The sequence below is a fragment of the Hyaena hyaena genome, unplaced genomic scaffold (genome assembly GCF_003009895.1).
Source record: "Hyaena hyaena isolate Hyena2069 unplaced genomic scaffold, ASM300989v1 scaffold_607, whole genome shotgun sequence".
NCBI classification, from domain to species: Eukaryota; Metazoa; Chordata; class Mammalia; order Carnivora; family Hyaenidae; genus Hyaena; species Hyaena hyaena.
Genome location: NW_024081241.1, coordinates 991,590 through 1,014,899, shown reverse-complemented (window position 1 = coordinate 1,014,899; position 23,310 = coordinate 991,590). Strand labels below are relative to the sequence as shown.

Sequence of the window (23,310 nt, the reverse complement as noted above, 5' to 3'; positions counted from 1 at the left end):
TGACTAGGAGAAAGTATTTGCAAGAGAGACATCAGACGAAAGACTCTTCTCCAAAATATACAAAGAACTCTTAAAGCTCAACAGTAAGAACATAACCCAATTAAAAAATGAGTCAAAGACCTTAATATACACCTCACCAGAGATCTATAGACATGGCAAATAGGCATATGAAAAGATGTTCCCTATCATAAGTCGTCAGGGAGATGCAGATTATAACAATGAGATACCAGTACATTCTTTTCGGAACGGCCAAAATCTGGAACACGGCAACCCCGAATGATGGCAAGCATGTAGGGCAACACAGACTTTCCTTCATTGCTGGTGGGGATGCAGTGGTATAGATACTTTGGAAGACCAGTGGTTTCTTACAAATTAGGGACTTTGTGATCATGATATGTCAATGCACGTTCATCAGTGGTAATGAATGTACCACTCAGAAGACGGATGTCGATCCCGGGGAGGCTCTGGCTGTATGGGTGCAGGGGATGTATGAGAAATCTCTGTACCTTCCCTTTAATTAGGCTGTGAACCTAAAATGGCTAAAGTCTTCATTTTACCAAAAAAAACAAAAGCAAAGACAAATGACAGACTGGAAAAAGTAATCTGAAGTCACGTTCTAGATAAGGATTCATTTCATGATAAGTAAAGGATACCAACAAATTGATTAAAAAAAAAAAATACAAAGCAAAGAATGGGCACCCAGTGTCTACAGAGTTCACAGGCAAGAAAATACAAATGACTCTTAAAGATAAGAGCTTGATCTCATTTTTAATAAAACATACAATTTAAAATTTGACTGAATTACCTTTTTTTGTTTATCAGTATAGCAAAGATCAAAAAGTTTAGTGACATACTGCATTAGGGAAGGTTAGAGTAAATAGGCACTCACGTTGCTGATAAAACTATAACTTAGGTCAAATCTTCTGTAGGATAATTAATACTATCAAGCAGAGTTACATGTGTACATGTCTTTTGACCCAGCAAGCCAGTAGGTAAAATAAAAATGTAGCCTATAGATGAACTACATATCTGTGCACATATACCACATGTGTATTTGCACGTGCGTGCATAAAGTTCTCTAAAAGGATTCCCAGAAACCTACCACCATTGCTTACGTGGGGTAGAGTAGACTCGAGTATGCTTGTGACTACATACCCTTTTTCTGCTGGCAGAATTTTGACCCCCATGAATTTTAAAATTGTTCAGACATACAAACATATGAAAAGGAGAGAAAGGCACAGGTACTTTGGAGGAATCATTATTTTCATACCTCACAGTTTTATGCCCTTTGTTTTATAGAGGAAGAGGCATTATTGGAGACTGGACAGCAAATGTCTCACATTATTTCAAAATGAATCTGGATCAAAGTATTATAAGGTAAAGATTCCACACTTAAAAATATATATACATTAAAATATTGTATGTTTTCTAGATATATTAAAGTAACATTTGTTAGTTATTATATTGGTATATACTATCTATTATGACTCTGGCTAATATCACTTATAAGTCACTGCTGAGTTCCTCGTTGAAACCATTCTCTCCCACCCTCATTTCACCCCCTATAGCAGCCCTGCTACCAAAGGTGGCTTTTTCCTGTCGTGTGTTCCTTTGGTTTTGGCCTCCCTGTCAGGTGGCTGCTGATTTCCTTCTGGACACCTGATTTAGATTGGGCTGTTCATGATCACTGTGTGTCCAGAAGAGGCCGGTGTGGTATCCATGTTCTCCCCTGCTCTGTTTGATCTCAAGCCCCAATTCCCACATGCTGCTGCTTCTCCTTTGTACAGTCATCTTACAGTTCCACACTTTGCCCTGTCACAGACCAACACTAAACAAAATTGTTAAGTGTGGCGATTGTATCCTTAAGAGGGAGAACAGAAACTGATGACTTGCTTTGAGCTGGTTGGGTTTTTTTATGTAGATTTTTTGGCCTTAGGGAGTGGACTAACCATAAAGAGTTGTTACAGTTGTGGGCAGCCCCTGAATGGAGAACCTGTGCCAGCATTCTCCTTTTGCTGTTGTTTCTGCTTTGTTCTTTGAGGGCTGTGCCTTGCAGACTGCAGCTAGCAGAGGAGGGGTTTTTGAGTTGGTTCAGTGACAGCTGCAAGGTGACAAGTGTTAGATACGGTGGCAGTCACCCTGGCCAGTCCTCTCCTTCCTTGCACGCTGACAACCTGCCACAGGCTGGAATGCTGGCTTGGTACACTCTGCCCTTGGTATCACGGGGCGTGCAGATCGCACAAGACAGGTCTTACCGTACACTTGACCGCGTGCTCCGTGTACCTCGTACTTGTGTTCATCTTCACGCATTCACTAGTAGTGTGTACCTTTGATTGTTTAATGTGCTTGAAAATGAAAACAAAGATGTATTCATACTTTTAAATGCTTAATTTTTTACTTCAGGAAATTCCACTTTCAGAAATTCTCCGCATATCTTCGCCACAAGATTTCACAAACATTTCACAAGGCAGCAACCCACACTGTTTTGAAATCATCACTGATACTATGGTATACTTTGTTGGGGAGAACAATGGGGACAGCTCCCACAATCCTGTGCTTGCCGCCACCGGCGTTGGAGCTGATGTAGCACAGAGCTGGGAAAAAGCAATTCGCCAAGCTCTCATGCCTGTTACCCCTCAAGCAAGTGTTTGCACTTCTCCGGGGCAAGGGAAAGATCACAGTAAGCAATAAGTTTGTTGATGGCTTTTTCCCCCTTTGGTTCTTAAGCATTTTGTGGGTGTGGTGGTGTTTATGTATTTCTAATGCTCATTTTAAGCTTCATCGTTGGTAACCAGTACTGCGAGTTAATTCCTTGATACAGTTCACGTTAGTTACAGTTTTTACGCACAATCCCCAGAGCAGGCTCCAGAGTCGGTCTCCCTCCAGTTAAATCTAGGCTCTGCCAACCTGTTATGTGACCTTAAGCAAGACTTTACCTCTCTGTGGTAGTACCTACTTTGTGGGGTTGTCAGCATTAAAGGAAAAAGAACCTGTAAGGAGTAGAACAGTCTTTGGTTTCCATGAACTCTCAGTGGATTAAAGTAAATTACTAGTATTAGTATTTAGCTTCATGGTGATATAAACAGGTGATCGAGTATTACGGTTCACATCATACTTGTGAAGTCTGTTAAGTCAGAAATGCTGTTTTTCTTTTAACCGAATTAAAACATTCAGAAATACTTAAAAAATTATTGAAACACATGTTCTCTGCATCAACAAAATTTATAAAATAAAAGCTAAATTTTGGGGCGGTTGGGTGGCTCAGTTGGTTAAGCATCTGACTTCGGCTCAGGTCATGATCTCACGGTTTGTGGGTTCGAGCCCCACTTTGGGCTCTGTGCTGACAGCTGGCTCAGAGCATGGAGACTGTTTCAGATTCTGTGTCTCCCTCTCTCTCTGACCCTCCCCTGCTCATGCTGTCTGTCTGTCTCTCAGAAATAAATAATTAAAAAATTTTTTAAAAATAAATAAAAGCTAAATTTTATAAAGGATCAAGTGAAAGCCATAATGTAATGTCATGTTTACGCCATTGGAATTATGTTATTTATGGGCAAACATCGTTCATTAGACAAATTTATTTAAATTGAAATAGGTTTCAACCAGTTCCTACATGTAATTTATTTCCGTTCAACTGTATAATTTTGTGCACTTATTCTTGGCATTAGGCTGGGCTCTGAGCTAGAATATAAAAGAAACAGAAATTAAGGGATAGGACAGATATACATTAGTAAGTGTTAGGTAGCAGCATAAAGCAGTAGAGTGCAAAAGTGGGTCATGCATTACTTGGGGGATGCGGATATGGATAGGAAGAGGACTCAGAGACCTCATGGTAGAGGAACCTGATTTGGACCTTGATCTTGGATCCCAAGTAGGTTAGGATAGGAAAAGCTAAAAGGGAAGGGTAGAGGGCTAGTGTTACTCTAGTTAAGGAGACAGGTGTGATCAAACGGATGAAGATAATGACTGTGAACATGTTTGGTGTTTAATACTGATTCTAAGAGGATGAATTAATGGATATTTACAGTGCTTCTAAAGTTTTGGGGGATTTAAGACAGAACTCTGTTAACCTAATTAACACCATGGACCTGTTCCCCCAAAAAATAATACGGGAGCATCACAAATCTTATGTGTAACTGGAAGTAGGAACCTTCTCTAGCATCATCCATGGACCTCCTCCCTCGGGTTGTGAGTCTCTAAAAGCAGAAGTGCAGAAGGGTTAAGAGTGAGGATGCTGGAGAATGACACACAGTCATGCTGCTCACTGGCTACAGGACCTTGGTCTCTATGGTCTCTCATTGGAAGTGCGAATAATAATAAATGCTATAATGCACTTAGCACAGTTCCTGATGCACTGGTAGTACTGTTATTGTGTTGTTGTGCTGCTGCCGCTTTTTCTGGTGTAAAGTTCTGGGAAGCAACAGAAATTAAAGCTGAGTGGAGCTGGACAGTGGAGGCCTTCGAAACAGTCTGCATTGACACTGGGAAACGAACAACTGAGGAGCGAAGTGTTAGACACTTTAGTATTGTTGATGCTATGCCTTTTTTTGTTTGTTTCATTGATATTTAATATTTTAATTATTAAAATATTTTAAGATTGAGGGGCGCCTGGGTGGCTTAGTCAGTTAAGCGTCCGACTTTCGCTTAGGTCATGATCTCGCGGTTCGTGGGTTCGAGCCCCGCGTCGGGCTCTGTGCTGACTGCCAGCTCAGAGCCTGGAGCCTGTTTCAGTCTGTGACTCCCTCTCTCTCTGACCCTCCCCTGCTCACACTGTTTCTCTCTCTCCTAGAAATAAATAAAACATTAAAAAAAATTAAAAAAAAAAATATTTTAAGATTGATTAATATTTTTAAATGCAGGCTTTAACAGTCATGTTACTTATTTTTGATGTATAGTATGCTTACATTTTCTTGTTAACTTTTATATTGGGGATTATAAAGGATATTTGTCTTTGAGTTGTCTCCAAGATTCTAGATGTTTGAGACTTAGTCTCTTACTCACTTTCCATGCTGCCCTTTTCTCTTGTCAGTTACTTCCATTGCTCACCAAAATAATACAAACATTTGAACTTCACAACAATATAGAATAGAGGATGAAGAAGTCCTTCCTATATACTTGTAACACACCCCCTTATTCCTGGTCCTATGCCTCCTCCTTCAGAAAACCATTATTAACAATTGGGTGTATATTTCTTGGTTTGGGGAGAAGGGAAGCTTATGCTATCTGTATTGTATTGTTATATTTTTTAGAAAAATGTGGTCATACTCTCTTCTTTTTGGAGCTTGCTTTTTATCCACTGTTTAATATATATCAGATATATTTCAGTGCTAGTATATAGATTTATCTAATTTTTAATTTTATTAAATTTTTTAAAAGTTTTTGTAATGTTTGTTTATTTTTGAGAGAGAGACAGAGACAGAGCATGAGTGGGAACGGGGCAGACCGAGGGAGACATAATCTGAAGCAGGCTCCGGTCTCTGAGCTGTCTGTCTGCACAGAGCCTAACACAGAGCTTGAACTCAGGAACCATGAGATCATGACCTGAGCCGAAGTCAGACCTTTAACCGACTGAGTCACCCAGGAAACCCAAATTTTATTATTATTAAAGTAATGCATGCTTTTTATGTTTTAGAAAATGAAGGCAGTATAGAAGTGTATAAAGACTAGGCTTTGTTCCCCAACCCTACCTCTCTCACTCATCAGAAGTATCATACTTGCTTTATTCGTTTTTAATTCAAATGCTGCTACCTTACAACTTGCTTTTCTAACTTAATATCCCATGGATAGCTTTCTAACTTAGTATTCATAGCTCTACACCATTAAATGTTTAGATAGTATTTCTTTGTGTAGATGTTTCATATTGTATTTAGCCAGTTTCCTGTTACTGGGTTAGTTTTGTGTGTGTGGATAAATTTTTTTAAAGAGCATAATTATATTAACTGTATGTTAGCCAGGTTTTAAAACTTAATATACTGCAGGCACTTGCATGTCAGCAGTTGTTAATATTATTAAGTCATATAACAATTTTGTTCTTTTCTCATACATCGTTATTCTATTTTACAGAAGATTTATCTACTAGTATTTCTGTATCTAACTGTCAGATCCAGGAAAATGTGGTAAGTAAAAATTTAAAATTACAACTAAAATGTGCAAACTGGGTAATTAAAATAGGTAAATTAAGATGTGAAAATCTTATTACAGAAATAAGTTCAAGAGACAAAAAGCAAACTCTTAAATACAGAGAATAAAGTGGTGGTTGCCAGAGGGGAGGTGGGGGTTGGTGGGGAAATAGATGGAAGGGATTAAGAATACATTTATCTTGATGAGCACTGAGAAACCTACAGAACTGTTGAAATACTCTATTGTATACGTGAAACTAATAGAACACTGTATGCTAATTATGCTTGAGTTAGGAAAACAAAATCCCAGGCCAAAGTATTGAGCAGTTGGCCTAACGACATCAGGCCAGACTTCGGGGCTGGTAATCTCTCTAAGGAATTCTGCCTCATGAAGGAAAGTATGGCAGATTTTTTTAAATGTGAAAACAAAGTTAACTTTTTCATAACTGATAGTAGAATATTCCAGAGTGACGCGAGTCGTTCTAAGGGAAGGGAGAGACCACTTCTTGCTGGGTCAGCAGGGAAAGCTTCCTACAAGAAGTGAATGCTGAGCTGCGCCCACACGGATGGAAGGGATTTTGACTCCAGTGCTGAGAGGGTGAGGGCCGGGAATATGCTTCCATACAAGACAGGGACGAGGATGGGCAAACAGAAGCGGGACGTACAGGACTTCTAAGGAATAGTGATGAACGGTTTGATTTTGGCTGGTGTGTGTAGATTTGTGCTGAGGACTATAACAGGGGTCAGCAAACTCTGTAAAGGGATAGATAGTAAATATTTTAGGTTTTGTGGACCATCCTAATTACTTGATTCTGCCATGATAATGGGAAAACAGCCATAGGCAGTACAGAAAAGAATGAGCATGGCTGTGTTCCAGTATTTATAGACACTTAATTTTGAATTTTAGGTCATTTTCATGTGTCATGTGTCAAAAAATACAATTAGCATTTTTCCTTTTTTAACCATTTAAAAATGTAAAGTCTATTCTTTGATCAGGAGCATGTACAAAAAGAGCCAGCAGGCCTACAAACTAATTTGCCAACCATGGATTAGAAAGAAAGAAGGCTAGGGGTGCCTGGGTGGCTCAATTGGTTAAGTGTCAGACTTCAACTCAGGTCATGATCTCAAAGTTCGTGGGTTCAATCCCCGTGTCGGGCTCTGTGCTGACATCTAGCTCAGAGCCTGGAGCCTGCTTCAGATTCTGTATCTCCCTCTCTTTCTGACCCTCGCCTGCTCACGCTGTCTCTCTCTCTCTCAGAAATAAATAAAAAACATTAAAAAAAAAAAGATTTTAGAAAGAAAGAAGGCTAGAAAAAAGTTATAAAATAGTTCATTGACTATGTATGGACTTCTCTAATAAAAATCTCTCCCCATCTTCCACTTGGGACATCCAGCTGTTACAGCTCTGTAGCACGTAAATGTTGGCTTTTCTACGATTGCAGTGTAGACACAGTATCCAGTGGCGTTACAGGAAATAGAAGGTCTCAAGGAGATGTAATCTGTGTATCCCTTGCTGTTGTGGCAGGTAGGAGAGAGAGCAGCTTCTTGGGGATGGAGGAGGGTCACCAGAGCATGAGATCACTCACTTTGAAGGAGCCTGAGGGACGTGCACCTTCGTGGCTGCAAAGGGGAAAGGTGTAGAACTGGTCTTTGAGAAAAAACCTTTTCTAGCAGTTATTATTTGAATAATAAGTGTCCCCTCATCTAATCTGAGTAGAACCAAAATTTGGTTGGTTAAGCAAAAATTTGATTAAAGTTGGGAAGCATATAGAAATGATTCTTACAAACCTTAAAATTTTCATTATAACTTCAAACATGCCTATGCACATTCATTCGCTGTTGTCACAGGGCTGAGACTTATGGGTCTGCTAAGTAGGGTTGCGCTTGGTATTTCTCGCGTCAGCCACCTCTAATGCAGTGACACGACTCTGATGCTAACCGCCCCGATTTCGTGCAGACTCTACAGATTGAGGGCACAGGTCCCATCAAGGCTGCCCTCACTTGAGACACCAGCCGCAAGTGCAGGGCCCCCGGGTCACCCGCACTTCTGACCAACTGGCTACAAATCCAGAGGATTCCCACAAACCCACACTGAGGTTCAGGAATTCACTAGAATGACTCTGAGAACGCAGCAAAGTGCTGGCCTTCTGATTACAGCCTAAGGATAAAAATCGGGACCAGCCAACTAAAAACATCCTGGGAGGGTAGTGAATGTAGAGGTTCCGCGTTCTCTCCCTGAAACCAGGGTATGCATCCCTACCAGCACATAGATGTGTCTCCAGCCTCCAGAGTTACCTGGGCCTTAGTGTCCAAAGTTTTTTATGGAGTTTCATTAAGTTTGATTGACTGAATCATTGGCCCCATGATTGAAGTCAGTCTCCTGCCCACTGTGTCCTCGTGGACTGTTCAAAGCCGCAACCCTCTAATCACGTGGTTAGTCTTTGTGGTGGCACTCCCCCATCCCAAGTCATCTTGTTAGTGTAATGCAGGTGTGATCCAAAGGGCTCACATATGACATGAATGAGATAACTCCTGTGACTTAGGAATCAAGTCCTCTCTCTTAGGAATCAAGTCCTCTCTCTCTAAGGAGCCAGGGACAGAGGCCAGTCAAATTCTTATTGTACGACACCCATAATGCATTCTCTATAATTTCCAATTTGTGTTTCTTTAAAGTAGAGCCAGGGATACTTGTGAAATATTCTGAGAACAGAATTCTCACTCCCCCAGTCTGGAGTTTGTAAAACTGTTTAATTTTCATAAGAATCTCGTGTTTCATTGACTTACATAATATATATTTAATTTCTGTAATAATTAAACTATGTAATTTGTAACAAGTACATTTGGCAAAATGGGTTTGGGAATAAATTCAGTTTTAAGAGCTACTCATTGGGGTACAGGCCACAAGCATTTTGTTAGGTTGTGGGAAACATCAGTCAGTATATGTTTTCCAGAGGGAATGGAGAATGTAGGTTATTTTGGGGAGTTGGTAAAGAGAAGGTGTTAGGATAGCCTCTACTGTAATACGTACTTGACCCTGATATGTCCTGAATTCTTTAGCTTGTTAATAGGTTTCTCTGTTTCCCAAATACATTATAAGGCTCTTAACTAGGCCTTTTCTACAAATGAGCTACCTTTTACAGAGCCTTGTGTACAGTTAGGGTTCAGTGAATGTGAATGAGAATCATAAAATCATAGGCATTTTTTAAATTAGGAGGGACCTAGAGATGTCGACCAATACTTTTTTTTTTTTTACAGATGAGTAAACCAAGTCCTAGGGAAGTCAACAATTTAAGATTACCTAATTAAAAGAGAACTTAGGAAATCAGATTTATAGAATCACTGATTTTTATATGCTAAGCACTGGACTCGACACTTTGTGTATATCTTTCTTTAACTTGCTTAAAAATCCAGGGAAATAGGTGTTAGTATTCCCTTTACCAGTTGAGAGAATTGAGGCCTACGTGGTTCTGTTTGAGTTCCTACCCTGTTATAGGCCCTGGCTAGGACTGAGACAGCCACAGAGCCCCTGACGCACACAGCCTGGCACAGGCCCCAATCACAAGGGACACCGGGGCTGAAGGGCTGTGGAGGGGACGAGAGATTGGCCTCCAGGAACATTCCGACAGCAGCAAGAACCACCCAGAAAGAGCAGTGCAGGGGAGAAGATCGGGGAGTGGGTCTGAGTGACCGACTTTCCCACATGTACCCTGTCACCAGCCTTTCACAGTTAGCCTAATCTCAATAACATGAACCTTTTGAGTTTTTCTCTCAAATCAAAGATAGCAGATTTCCTTGATGGTGAGAAATAGGGAAAATATGATTCTTAATTTTTTATGTTAATTTACTTTTTACAGATGATTACTTAATAAATACATGATTCCTTGTATTCAAAGCATTTTTCCCCCAGAGATCTTCTTACAAAATATATTATACTTGCATATCAAGAGTCATAGTATTAAAACTGGCTTTTCTAGGACATGGGACGTCTACGTTCATAAAGTACTTGTTATGAAAATTAGCTGCCTCCTAAAACTAAAAACGTGTTTAAGTATTAGAAGGAAGAGTGAGAGATGCTGACAGTATTTTGTAGGGGCAAATAATGCCACTTCCTCCTTCCCACGTAGGACATCAGTACTGTTTACCAGATCTTTGCCGATGAGGTGCTTGGTTCCGGCCAGTTTGGCATCGTCTATGGAGGTGAGTGACTGCGGCCTGTTGCATATTGTACCTACTGCAGAAAGTTGTGAAATTTAAAAACCTCTGCTCTCTGTTACGTCTTGCCACAATTTTGCCACAGTTTTGTCCGGTGGCTTGTTTCTGAAAGGTTGAGTTGCATTCTTTCAGCAAAGCCCTTTTCACCGTAACTGAGTATTCATTCCTCATTTCAACCGCAAACTTTACAAAGTAACAAAGAATCAGGAATTTCGTTTCATCGTAGTCTTACTTTCTCTCTCCTTGTAGCTCATACATAAAGATGTTTATGAGGGAAAAATCCGAGGCTCGGGGCTCGGTTGGGCGTGTGTGAGCCGGCTTACAGGGCAAGTGCCCTCCTGGGTTTCCCTCACCAATGGCCCCGTGCGTCTGCTGGCGGCATGGACGTTCTGTCAGGTCTGCAGACCTGAAATCTCACGGTGACTTCTGTTGGCAGAGTCATTGAAGCTCAGTGTGCCTTTGTGTCTTCATGTGTTTAATGGAGCTAACAAAACTCGACCTGCATAGCTCACAGGGTTGTTAATTAAGCCTAACTGTACATAAAGGTATTTTTATACGACATGATCCGAGGTGTAAGAGGAAGGTAATGTTAAATCCTAGTCCTCCCTTGCTGACACTGGTTAAGTAGTCTTCCGGTTGGCCTTTCTGCCCTGAGGCTTGCTCTCATGTGGCTAAATAACTTTGTGCTGACTCAGTGAACCTTGAATAAAATTAATTCATTGACACAATGTTTCTATCTTGACAGTCTCTGAAGACTAAGAGTAGTTAACTATTTAATAAGGCAGATTGTTTCTCAGCTCACAAGTTCATTCAGATTTCCTGCCATTTCAAGTAATGAAGCTGCCTTTATTAGGGATCACTACTATTGAGGCAAAACATAATTTTCTTCTTAAAATTAAAGGTTAGTGAAGGAGAACAAAATCAGCCAAAGCAAAGAAACACAAGAGTAGATTCATACCAGTTTCGGTCTGTGGACAGCTTTTGTATTGTCTATGAGCTGACCGTTTACTGCTTCTTTCTTTTCTATACTATTCTTCTTAATAGGAAAACACAGAAAGACTGGAAGGGATGTGGCTATTAAAGTAATTGATAAGATGAGATTCCCAACAAAACAGGAGAGTCAACTCCGTAATGAAGTGGCTATTTTACAGGTAAAAAAAACCCAAGTTGCTTACTTTGGTTTTAATTTTTGATTTATGAGTTTTTAAATGCAGGTCTATTTAGTGTGCTGATAAGAATAAGGCTTGTTTTTTGTTTTGTTTTCATATTATGCCCTTTTGGCTCAGTGAGAGGCTGCTGGGCATCTGCATTAAATCCTTCTTTTTTTCTTATTTTTAAGAAAAATTAAGTTACAGTAATCTAGGAGTCACAAGAACTGCCATTCTGGTAGTAGTTTGGAACACATTTTAATGAGTAAAATCTTAACAACAAAATTCTTAAGTCATCTGTCCAGAAGCTCAGGACCCTCGATAGCTCTGTATCACCACATCTGATTAGGAGGTCAGTGCTATCCCCATTCAGTTCTCACAGATGACAGGCTTGATGATTATAGCAATTGCCATTTTTAACAGTAGTGTTTGTTACTTTATTAATTCACAACTCCAAAGATTTGACTTTACAATGGTTTAGTCCGTTAAGGTATATTTTTAAAGATATACTGGCAATGACTTAACTCCCACAAGTAAATTACTGTCTTTTTATTTTCATGTAACGTTTTTACTTTTGAGGGTCATCTAGAAGACTAAAATGTAGCTTTATTTTTATGAAGATCATAAATTTATAATAAGCAAATATCTATTTACTGTGTAGCTTTTGCATAATATTTAAGAAATCATAGTGATATGATAGTTAATGCTGTCAGAGCCCCATTTGCTGGTGGGTGAAGTTCAAGAAGACAGAGTCTACTGAACTTAGGCTTCCCTCAAGAAGCAGTTAAGAAACGTATAAACACAGGATTAATTTTACACGTATTACATCTTGAGTTACTGGCAGTAACACTTGCCTCACTTCTCTTTCAGAGGAGTGGTAATCAGAGTTTGTGGTCTGCAAGCTACCTGTGGTAATTTCAAGGTTGCTTCTTCCTGTAAGACTACTTCCATATAGAATATTAACATCATTCAGGCTGTATTAGGATATGAATATTGTTAGAAATCTTTTCGCATCTAATTTTGGAATCTTGCTCATTATCCAACTAATATGCAAAAAAATATATTAAGGATATATTCTTAAGGCTTGATTCATCCTTGTTACTTTGATCACAAACACATCTTTGAACTAAACACTGAAGCTTTTCCCCCTGTGTTATGAACTGTGGCTCATAATAACTAAATTTAGGGCTTTCCCCATGGCCACTGGAAAAAGTATATTATATCCTTCTGGGTATTTTCATTGATATTGCCCTATGGAGAATACAGTTAAGTGGTTATAATATGTCTCCAAATATACTATTTTCATCTTAAATTTAATACCATACTCTTTGTTGTAGATTCTGTCCAAATCGTTGAAATTATTTCGTGAATGGCTTACTTTGTGCCAGAAACTATACTTAACTAACCTCCCCCAGCAGGAAGAAGATAGGTTCAGAGTGTGAATCTAAGTCTGTCTCCACACCGCTATGCTCTTTCTTCTCTGCCACGTTGGACCTGCTGTGTGTGTGTGTGTGTGTGTGTGTGTGTGTGTGTGTGTGTAAAACTGACCTCAGTTCCTTTGCAGTGTGTAAATTCAACAAATTCTACATACAGAGTATAAAGATCAACTTTAGCCTACTTTGTATTTGAATTACAATTCTCTAAAAACAATCTGAATATGGTTAATACATTTTTTAAAGGAAACTTCTTTCATATAGTAACTCATTTGCTGAAATCCATTCCACAAGATTTGGTCGTATGAGCATTTCAGCGAGACCCTTCCACCTGCTCGCTCACTCCACCCTTTGGTTCCCGCCCCCCCTTGCAGCCCTGTCGTCCTTCCTTTCCAGCCATCGCCCTGGATTCTTCTGGTGGAGCCCTCCTTAAACAAATTTAAATGGCTGGTCGTTGATTCTGGTACTGGGAGACCCCTGCAGCTCCACTGACATCTGTACTTTTTCTTTCCTGTGTTCTCGTCTTTATAAAGGATAGGGGTGAAGATCAAGCACATTGTTGAGACCACAGTTTTGGCCTTTCCGATGGCAGGGAGGGACAGTTACAGATAGAATCATTGATTTAGGAGTGACCTTACAGTTTACCCAGGAACATCTAGCCTCTCTCTTGAGCACTTGGCGATAAGCTCTGTATTTATCAGTTTAATAGAAAAGAGGACATGACATTTTTGGGCATCTGTAAATACTCTGTTCAGCTGAACCAAAGTCTCTTGAAAAAGGTTCCATTGTAGACACAACACTCAACAAATTGAGTTTCTTTTCAGGATAGTGGCTACACCGACTTTCTTGCTGCTCCTCAAACATGCCAGGTATGGTCCCGTCTCAAGGACTTTGCTTTAGCTTTTCCTTCTGCCTAGGATGCTGGCACGCCCAGTATCTGCATGGCATATTCCTTTATCTCCTTCAGACTTTGCCCAAAGGTTATTTCCCCGTGAGGCCCTTGCCTTCCGTTCAGCATCATCCACCCATCTACCCCAGGCCCCTTTTTCTCCTCTCCATAGCATTTACCAACTTCATACTGGGTAATTTACTAGTTTATTACCTAATGGCTACCCAAGCTTGCTAGAATTAATAAGCTCAATGAGAGGAGACATTTGTCAACTTTGTACTCATGAATCCAGACTACCAGCGTAGTACCGGCATATAACAAATACTCATTTAATGTTTATTGAATCAGTGTGTTTATGTGGGTAATTAACCTATGACATATTGTTAAATTTTTAAATGGAAGTGTGGAATGGTTTCATTTGTGTGGGTCCTTGCAGTGTGTACTTTGTATATGTGTACAGACGGTCATGCAGAGAATAGGATCCGTGCCCACATAAACTGTTAACGTGGCCACATCTGGGGAGCATGTTGTGGGGCAGGAAAGAAATGGAGGATTTTTACCTTTGTTTCATAGGGATTTGCCAGTATAAGTGTCTTTTGCTCTTGCCTGAAGAGGGTAAGTGTAGAGTGGTAATGGGAGAAAATGTGTGACACTCTGACGGCTACCTGTGTTAATGGGAAAATGTCATCAGAAACTTCAGAGAGAAATTTCTGGTTTGAACACCGTGGTATAAATTCAGCATTTCCCCTTTCTCTTCTTGGAAATAACCCAAAAGCTACAAGAAACAGGATAAACAGAAATGTATACTCTATCCTTAATAAAAATAGAAGGGAGTTCAGACCTACACAGTAGGTAGGAGTCTTTCCAGAGCACTGGAAAGTGGATGGAGCAGGGGCACGCGCAGGAAGAGGCCACCGTTAAGAGCGCGTTTGCTGGCTCTTTCTGAGCTCTCCAGTTGTGATACCCTCTCCAGGTGCCTCCTCAAATAGAGGAAAGCAAGGGTGGAGTGGGGGTGGGGGGTGATCTGATAAGATTTTATTTGAGGGGGAACACAGTAAGTGAAGCAAAGAAAGGCACTTTAATAGTGGAAGAGTGCAGGTCACACCAGATAACAGTGGCAACATGTATAAAGGAAATAAGAGACAGGGAGGAACTGACAAGCACCTAGGAGTCCTCCTGGCAGGTGAAGTAGCCAAAACTAACAGCACAGGAGGCCTAAACGCTAGAAGGTAATGTAACCACTTTATACTGATGTCTCTCTAAAAACAGAGAACAAAGACCTCAGTAATTCACAAAAGCAGTAGGATAGTGTTGTTTGATCTTAACGCAGTAAAACTAGAAGTAAATGACAAAATCAGAAGACAAAAAGCTCCCACCACCTGAATTTGTTTTTCTTAAGTAAGCTCCACTGCCAGCACAGTGAGCACTTGACCGACTCAGCCACCCAGGTGCCCTGTGAAAAAATTTTTAATGTCTTAATTCTTAAAGAGCAAAGTCAAGATGTCAGAGTATTTAGATGATAGTCATGAAAATACTGTGTATCAGCTTTTAGACTATTGCTTAGGAAAAAAATATAAGTTCAACTATTCACACAAGAAAAAATGAACAGAAATGAATTAAAGAATCCAAATTGAGAAGTTAGAGAATGACAGGCGCCTGGCTGGCTCAGTTGGGGGGGAGTGTGCGACTCTTGATCTCAGGGTTGTGAGGTGAAGCCCCACATTGGGTGTAGAGATTACTTAAAATCCTAAAAAAAAAGTTAAAGAATGAACAATACACTTAAAGAAAGCAAAAAATAAATATAAGAACATCTTGGGGAGATGACCACAAATACTAAAAAATGTAAAGTCATTTTGGGACTTTAAGATGCTGTCTTGTCCAACTTGATGAGATAAATTTGAAAACCTGGAGAACATGATTCTCTGTGAAAGTATAGCTTACCAAAACAGACTCCAGAGGAAATAGGATGTTTAAACAAATAGAAGTTGTTAAGGGACAGTAATGTTACAGCATGCTTCTGCTTTTGTGTGTGTGTACATGAGGCTTTACGGGGGGGAGGGGGACAGCCACCGAATGGGGACAGCCAGCCACACTTTCAGCTCTTAAGTGGATCAGAGTTGTGATGTTCTGAATCTTCCCCTGCTTCCTGCTCTTATCACACGCCTTTCACTTTTGTTTACTGTAAAACTTGTCACTTTTTATTTTGCTACTTGGAATATCATCTTAAGTTGTTTTAAATTGATTACTAAACAGTATTTATTTTGTGCTTGGTAGGCATTTTTAAAAACACCAACCATGATTCAGACATGGAGCTAAAATGACTAAGACAGAGCCTCTGCTGCCAGGGAACTTACCAGGCTACAGAGTAAGATACACATGCCACAGTAGCCTGGGAGAAGTCTGCTGCACATATACTTGGTGTTGGGTGGAAACTACTGCATCGTCCCAAGGAGAAGTAACGTGAGCTGAAATTAAAGCAGTTACAGTGGGAATTGAGAGATGATGGCAGATTAAAAAAAAAAAAAAAGGGCACTCAACTTCAGATAAGCCAAAAAGCCCTCCCAGCATAATTAGGGACCCATAATAAGGAAAAAAGCATAAGAAAAATAGGTTTCTATAAATAAAGTTTAATTACTTGAGCCAATAGACCATATGTAAAATTGAATAGGGTGAATAAAGCCATGTTATTGAAGATGTGAAAACCCAAGCAGAGGAACAGATTTATGTCCAGAATAAAAAACCATTGAATGTTTTTGAGCATGACTGACTTCTCCAATTTGCTTTTGAGTAAGGTTTTTGGGGTTTTGGCTTTTTTTTTTTTTTTTTTTTTTAACCAGTAAGATGGATTGCTTTTTTATTAGCAGAAACAGTATCACATTCAACTTTCTATTTCTCTAACCCTGGTAACATAGTGGTGCTCAAGAAACAGGAGGTGATGGAGGTAGAGATGCTGAGGCCGAAAGAGGGAAGACCAAATCAAGGCATGATTGAGAATCCAGGCGTAGACAAAAACTACCTTAAAAACATAACCGTCTCTGAGCAGAGAGACAGCCCCAAAGAGCCACAGATCTGTGTAATTGACTCTAAGGTTTGGTTGGCAGTTGGTGCCTATTCCTGGACAACATAAACTTAAGAGTCAGAAGACAGAAGATGAGAAAGCACAGTGGTAGTAATGGACAAGGGCAGTTATGTCATCAGGTGGGAAGACCCTCCTTCCCCTTGGCGCATCCACTCTCCACCACAGACCTTGGCAGATCGGAGTTCCATGGTCCTGTTTGTTCGCTTTTAGTGCCTATTTACCTGTTTTTCTTCCTATGCCATGTGTTGCGTACCGTTAATCGTAGCACAGAGTTAGACATTTGCATAATAAAACCATTTCTCTGCATGGTTTTAATGTAAGTCATGTAAATATCCTGCAACTCTTCAGAATTTGCACCATCCTGGGATCGTAAACCTGGAATGTATGTTCGAAACTCCGGAACGAGTTTTTGTAGTAATGGAAAAGCTGCACGGCGATATGTTGGAAATGATTCTGTCCAGTGAGAAAAGTCGGCTTCCAGAACGAATTACTAAATTCATGGTCACACAGGTATTTCCACTCTTTTGAAACGAGAATACTTTAAAACGGAGAGAATTAAATAGCAGTGCTTTTACATAAAGGGATATTGTGGGAATTGTTAACCTTACACTTCAGTTAAATTTTGAAGAACCGTGGTGCACTTCTATAATTATCATGCTGTTCCAGAGGGCAGGTGGGGGGTTAACTATCATTTTTTTCCAGGCACTGAAAAAATTCTGTTTTCTCTAATAACAGATCCTTGTTGCCTTGAGGAATCTACATTTTAAAAATATTGTGCACTGTGATTTAAAGCCAGAAAACGTGCTGCTCGCATCGGCAGAGCCATTTCCTCAGGTGAGGTGCTCTCTAGAACCTTCAGTAGCTGACATCACACAGCACCCATATGACGAAAGGTGTGGGGTCGGTTCAGATACGTAACCATCTTAACAGCAGTCAGTAGCCTGTAACTGCCAGTGGGGATTAATCCTTGAAAAATTTGAGCTCAGATCTTACTACTCATATTGTTTATTTTCATCAAGACTTCTTAGACTTCAGCACACTTTCAGGAATAACTTTTTGCATGGAGACTGTTTTGCAGTTCACTTCTCCTTGCGGGGGTGGGGAACGCAGTGAGGAGGATCTACCTTGGGTGGTGCCTGGGTCTCAGGACAAATTCCCCATAAAATGGAGCAGGGGGCAGCCCTACAAAGGGGGACACAGATTTTGAGGCAGGCAGCCAACTCCTCTTCCTCTTCAGAGTACTTTATTTCAAACATTTTCACCAAAACCTATGCAAGAATTACATTTCCCATCATGGCTATCACTCACACGCGTGTATCCCTTTTGTGTGTGTGTGTGTGTGTGTGTCATGCACCGATTTTTTTACTTGGCTAAATTTCATTTCACTGAAGAGTGTTGATTTTGATCCAAAGATATTTAATAACCTACTAAATGGTTCATAAACCCAAAGTTTGAAACAGTTTTCCTGAGGAATATATGTTGGCAATACCCGTAACTATCAGCTAGAATATCTTTTGTCAAACTATTGTTTATACAGGTTTGAAACATGCACAGTCAGATGGCTAGACGAAGGACAAGTGGCTGTTCCACTTGAGTTGAATACAATGTAAATCATCTTTCAAAGAAAAAGATATATTTCTAAAAATTATTCAACTTTTTAAAGGAGGGAATCCTATTCTTTTATAATGCCTGTGTGCTTAAAAGTGATTCCCTATCATTGTGAGATTAAAAAAAAAAAGGTTCCCTAATAGTTGGTGTGATGTTTTAAATAAAGTGCTCCCATACATTATCATCTCACTTGATCTTCAGAATGGGCTGGGCAAAGGATGCACACCCCTGCAGTGAGGCTAAACCTGTCTTTCTGACCTCTGTTAGGAACAAAGGGAAAATATTCAGTTGCCAAACTGCCAAGGCAACTTTTCTTTATCAAGATGTTAGCTGAAATACTGCATCTAACAAACAGTTCCTATGTCTTCATGGTCGCGAATCCTACTCTTCAGATACTTAAAGAGGGAGCTACATTCAATAATGACCCAGAACAATTACCATAAAAACATGCACAAGGGTCCATGTCCTAGAAATAGCAAGCAGCATTTGAATACACCTTCATCATACCCTCTCCAGGCACTGCTTGTACCCCAGGTTTGTAGAGGCCAAATCTCTCTTTTCTCCAAGTATCATAATGCTTTTCATGAAGACCGTGTGTGAGGCAGGGCATTTCTTCTGGAAGGTACTAGGCATTTGCTGGTTCAGCATGGATGTACCATTAGTCACCAAAATCTGAACTTCTCCTAGAAGGTGGGCAGCAAGATAAGTGTTCTGAGCTCTGCCGAGCTCATCATACTTCCAGAATTCTCTTCCCAAAAGGGCATTATAGGAACTGTGGCTACCTTCTGATAGAACTTTTCCCAAATCTGAGTATCTCATTAGTAGTAATTTATTCCACAATCACAGAAAACACCTTTGCTCTTTTTTTTCATTTATTATTTATTACAAATAGTTTATTGTCAGATTAGTTTCCACATAACACCCAGTGCTCATCCCCACAAGTGTCCTCCTCCATGCCCATCCCCCTCCCCCCCTCATCCATCAGTCCTCAGTTTTTGTCAGCATTCAAGAGTCTCTCATGGTTTGCCTCTCTCCCTTTCCCCCATTTCCCCCCTTCTCCCCCCACCACTTGGTCCTCTGTTAAGTTCCTCCTAATCCTCCTATACGTGCAAACATATGATATTTGTCCTTTTCTGCCTGACTTATTTCGCTCAGCATAACACCCTCAAGGTCCATCCTTGTTGCTACACATGGCCAGATTTCATTGTTTCTCATTGCCATGTAGTATTCCATGGTATAGATAAACCACATCTTCTTGATCCATTCATCTGTGGATGGACACTTAGGCTCTTTCCATGTTTTAGCTTTTGTGGAGAGTGCTGCTATGAACATTGGGGTACATGTCACCTTTGCTCTTTCTTATTCTTTCAAGCAGCCTCTAGCGTTGTTTTTCCACTGGCTACGTTAGTAATTTTTACTACACTCAAGTTATGTGCCAAGTGATAGTATCCTTGAGAATATAGATTCCAGGATTAATCAAAATAAGGGGTAAGTTTTAAAATACCAACTTATTTTTTCATTCAGCATCATTTATTGAGGGCCTTTATGTGTTCAGGCACAGTGAGGTCACTGTGAGGATTTAAAAATGAAACACCTAATTCCTGTTCACAGAAAAGTCTCTCCTTTAAAGACAAATACTAAAAGATCAGCATCCTCCAAAAAACTTTGTGACCACTTAGAGCACCCATCTGGTATTTGACATTGTGGAAGCTAAAACTTAAAAGAGGTTTTTTTGAAATAAGCACTAGGGAAGTTCTTCATACCATGTTGGTAGTAGATCACAGGGCTTTTTGGGAAAAGGGTATTTTACAATTTCCCTATCTACAATCATTTGATACTCGTAATCAGTGCAGTTGGCAAGTGTGTTGAAATGATACAGTATTGGGGAGCTTCGTGGCTCTGTCGGTTATTCATCCAACTCTTGATTTCAGCTCAGGTCATGATCTGTTTGTGGGATTGATCCCCACATCAGGCTCCGCACTGACAATGCAGAGCCTGCTTGGAATTCTCTCGGCCCTTCCCCTGCTCCCTCTCTCAAAATAAATAAATTAAAAAATGAAGTGATACAGTTATCACTTAGGGGCAGGTATATACAGAGATCGACACATAGACGATAATACAAAATTAACATGAGTTTTGGTTTTTTTTCTTTCCAGGTGAAGTTGTGTGACTTTGGTTTCGCACGCATCATTGGTGAAAAGTCATTCAGGAGGTCTGTGGTAGGCACTCCAGCGTACTTAGCCCCTGAAGTTCTCAGGAGCAAAGGTTACAACCGTTCTCTAGATATGTGGTCAGTGGGAGTTATCGTCTATGTGAGCCTCAGTGGCACCTTCCCTTTTAATGAAGATGAAGATATAAATGACCAAATCCAAAATGCTGCATTTATGTACCCACCAAATCCATGGAGAGAAATTTCTGGTGAAGGTAAGAACTATACTACAGCTCTGTGCCCTTTAGTCTAAAAATCTTTGTGATCCCAAATCAGCCTGTTTCTTCTGATTTCTCTTTTTAATTTCTCATACTCCTCTTCCAGATTCAACCCATTACCAGTTTTTGAGCACCCTCTGATTGTCTCTTTTCTAACTTCCTTATAGTTCCCAGGCCTAGCATGGATCCAGGAAGGACCCAATTTCCTCCCTTTGAAACGACTCTTTCATAGTCCTTCCCAGGCACCAGCGCTGCCAAATCTGTCTTCAGGAAACCCCACTTTCATCTTACTCTGCCCCCTACATCTCGGCCTCCCTTTAAGCACCCTGCAGCTGTAGGTTGCTCTGAGATAGCCCAAGGTCACCTTCAGCCCTCCCCTCCGCTGCTCCCCATCTAAAACCTAGCGGTTTACTCTTCTCAGCTGCCTTCTGCGTGTTGCTTAGATCTTTCCCCTGCCTCCAATCCTTCAGGACCCCTTAGCCTGTGGCTTATGTGTAAAGTCTTCTCTGGGCCCCTCCTCCAAACTGTGTAAGATCTACTTAAGAGGAGTATTCTTTCTTTTCATAATTACTTATTTTCAGAGACCTGTTATTTCAGGTTCCTTATACCTAGAATGAATGTTCCAGACCTTCTTCAGTTTGTTGTCAGCTCTCCTGTGGACGAGTCCTAGGAAGCATGATCTGTGTTTTCCTTGCCTGGTGAAGGGTTTTGAGCTTGCAGGCCCCTGTTCTGTATGCATCAAGAATGCCTTGGTTGGGTCTATTTAAGTTTACAGACACCAACAGAAAAGGACACACTTCTTTAACAGCCCCGTATTGAAGAGAACCCTATTGGGGAATACTCCTACCTGGATTAGCCAACCTTTGGGACAGGAGTCTTTTTTGTTTTCCAAAAGTACCAGACCTAATCTTAGGGATTTAACAGTCTATTAAACTGGGAAAGTTCAAGGAACCGCATGTAAAGACAGTAGCAGACTTTCTTGGTAATGAGCAGCTAATTAAAGAATAGAGGAGGGTTTCTGGGTGTTAGCAGAGTCCTCTTAGACTTCCTGGGGCAGCGTGGCCTGCACACTTCAGAGTAATCAGTTGGCGAGTGTACTAAAACAAAAACCTCTGGTTATATCTCAGAGATTCCAATTCACCAGCTGGAATGACACCCAGGAGTGCATTTTAATAAATACCCCAAAGGACTCTTATGCACAGGGTGGACAATCACGTAAGGAACAGGGGATAAAAGTCTGAAGTTGAACCCAGTGCAGTCCGTGATTAAATACTGTGGTACACAGAACAGAGACAGAACTGGTACCGTGTGACTCTTCCACTTGGCTCAGCCCTGGGTCCAGGCCTTACTGTCAGAATTTTAAATGTATCATCGTCCAGTGGAAGTCAGGATGTAGCTACATGATGGTTTTGCTTTTGAGGTTATTGTTTCTTCAAGTAACTGGATAAAATAAGTAAGCCAAGATCTCCCCACTTAACACCAAGGCCCCATGAACATACTTGTGTGAAACCTGTTGAGTATGAACTGTTGGTAAGAAGTTCTCATGCAAGTCCAGCCACATCTGCAGAGGCGAGGCAGTGGCTGTGGCTTCCTGCAGACCAGGGACTAGAGAAGGGGTCACTGCAGGACAGCAGCGGCACATCAGTCGGTAATCCATTTTATTCATTTTGAAATAATAGTTAATACTAACATGTATGTGCTAAGCCCTGTTCTCAGCCCTTTACGTGTGTTATTTCATCTCAACAACCTCATGTTATCAATGAGGAAAGTGGGAAACGGCGCAGCGTGGTGACTGACCAGAGTCTGCGCTGTTAACCTGTACCCGATACCGCCGCGTTAGCGAAACAGGCACACTTAATAAAACAGGTCCTCTAAATTCAGTAAACATTACGGGTCACTGATGTGTCAGGTGGAAGGCCGTGTCCTTGAGAAAAACCATCAGCCCTGTATGTGGCTTGGTGCCTGCCAGGCAGAGTCACAGTGTGGGAGTGCCCCATCCACCCAGACTCACCAGTTGCATCTTCTCTCTCCTCTTAGCAATTGACTTGATAAACAACCTCCTTCAGGTGAAGATGAGAAAGCGCTACAGTGTGGACAAATCTCTCAGCCACCCCTGGCTGCAGGTAAGAAACCAGACTCTCCCTGGTGATCTCATTTGAGCTGTTCGTTGTAAGGGTCTCACCTGCTGGACCTACTTGCAGGTCAGCAGGCTGTGCGTGTTGTCGCGCAGCCCGAGTGTTCTTCAGGGCTTACTTTGTACTGTGGCTGAATCTCTGGGAGGCTTGCTGGGTACCACCCACCTGCAGAACTGAGGCAGTTAAACTCCCATGAACTGAAAGCAGTGAATTAGCCTTTTAACAGGGCCTTATGGCTCATTTCACCTTTCTGTAAAATAAGC

The 23,310-nt window shown here is 40.8% G+C and overlaps 1 protein-coding gene across 1 annotated transcript in view; it reads left to right on the top strand.

Annotated features, from left to right (window-relative positions):
• PRKD3 (protein kinase D3) overlaps positions 1–23,310 on the top strand; it is a 92,705-nt gene that overhangs the window by 66,125 nt on the left and 3,270 nt on the right. Inside the window, exons 10-18 of the mRNA XM_039257218.1 lie at positions 1,300–1,377; positions 2,404–2,680; positions 6,061–6,113; positions 10,241–10,313; positions 11,373–11,479; positions 17,226–17,387; positions 17,613–17,711; positions 20,642–20,909; positions 22,950–23,035. Of these exons, the coding sequence (XP_039113149.1) occupies positions 1,300–1,377; positions 2,404–2,680; positions 6,061–6,113; positions 10,241–10,313; positions 11,373–11,479; positions 17,226–17,387; positions 17,613–17,711; positions 20,642–20,909; positions 22,950–23,035 (1,203 nt within the window). The remainder of the gene's footprint in view (positions 1–1,299; positions 1,378–2,403; positions 2,681–6,060; positions 6,114–10,240; positions 10,314–11,372; positions 11,480–17,225; positions 17,388–17,612; positions 17,712–20,641; positions 20,910–22,949; positions 23,036–23,310) is intronic.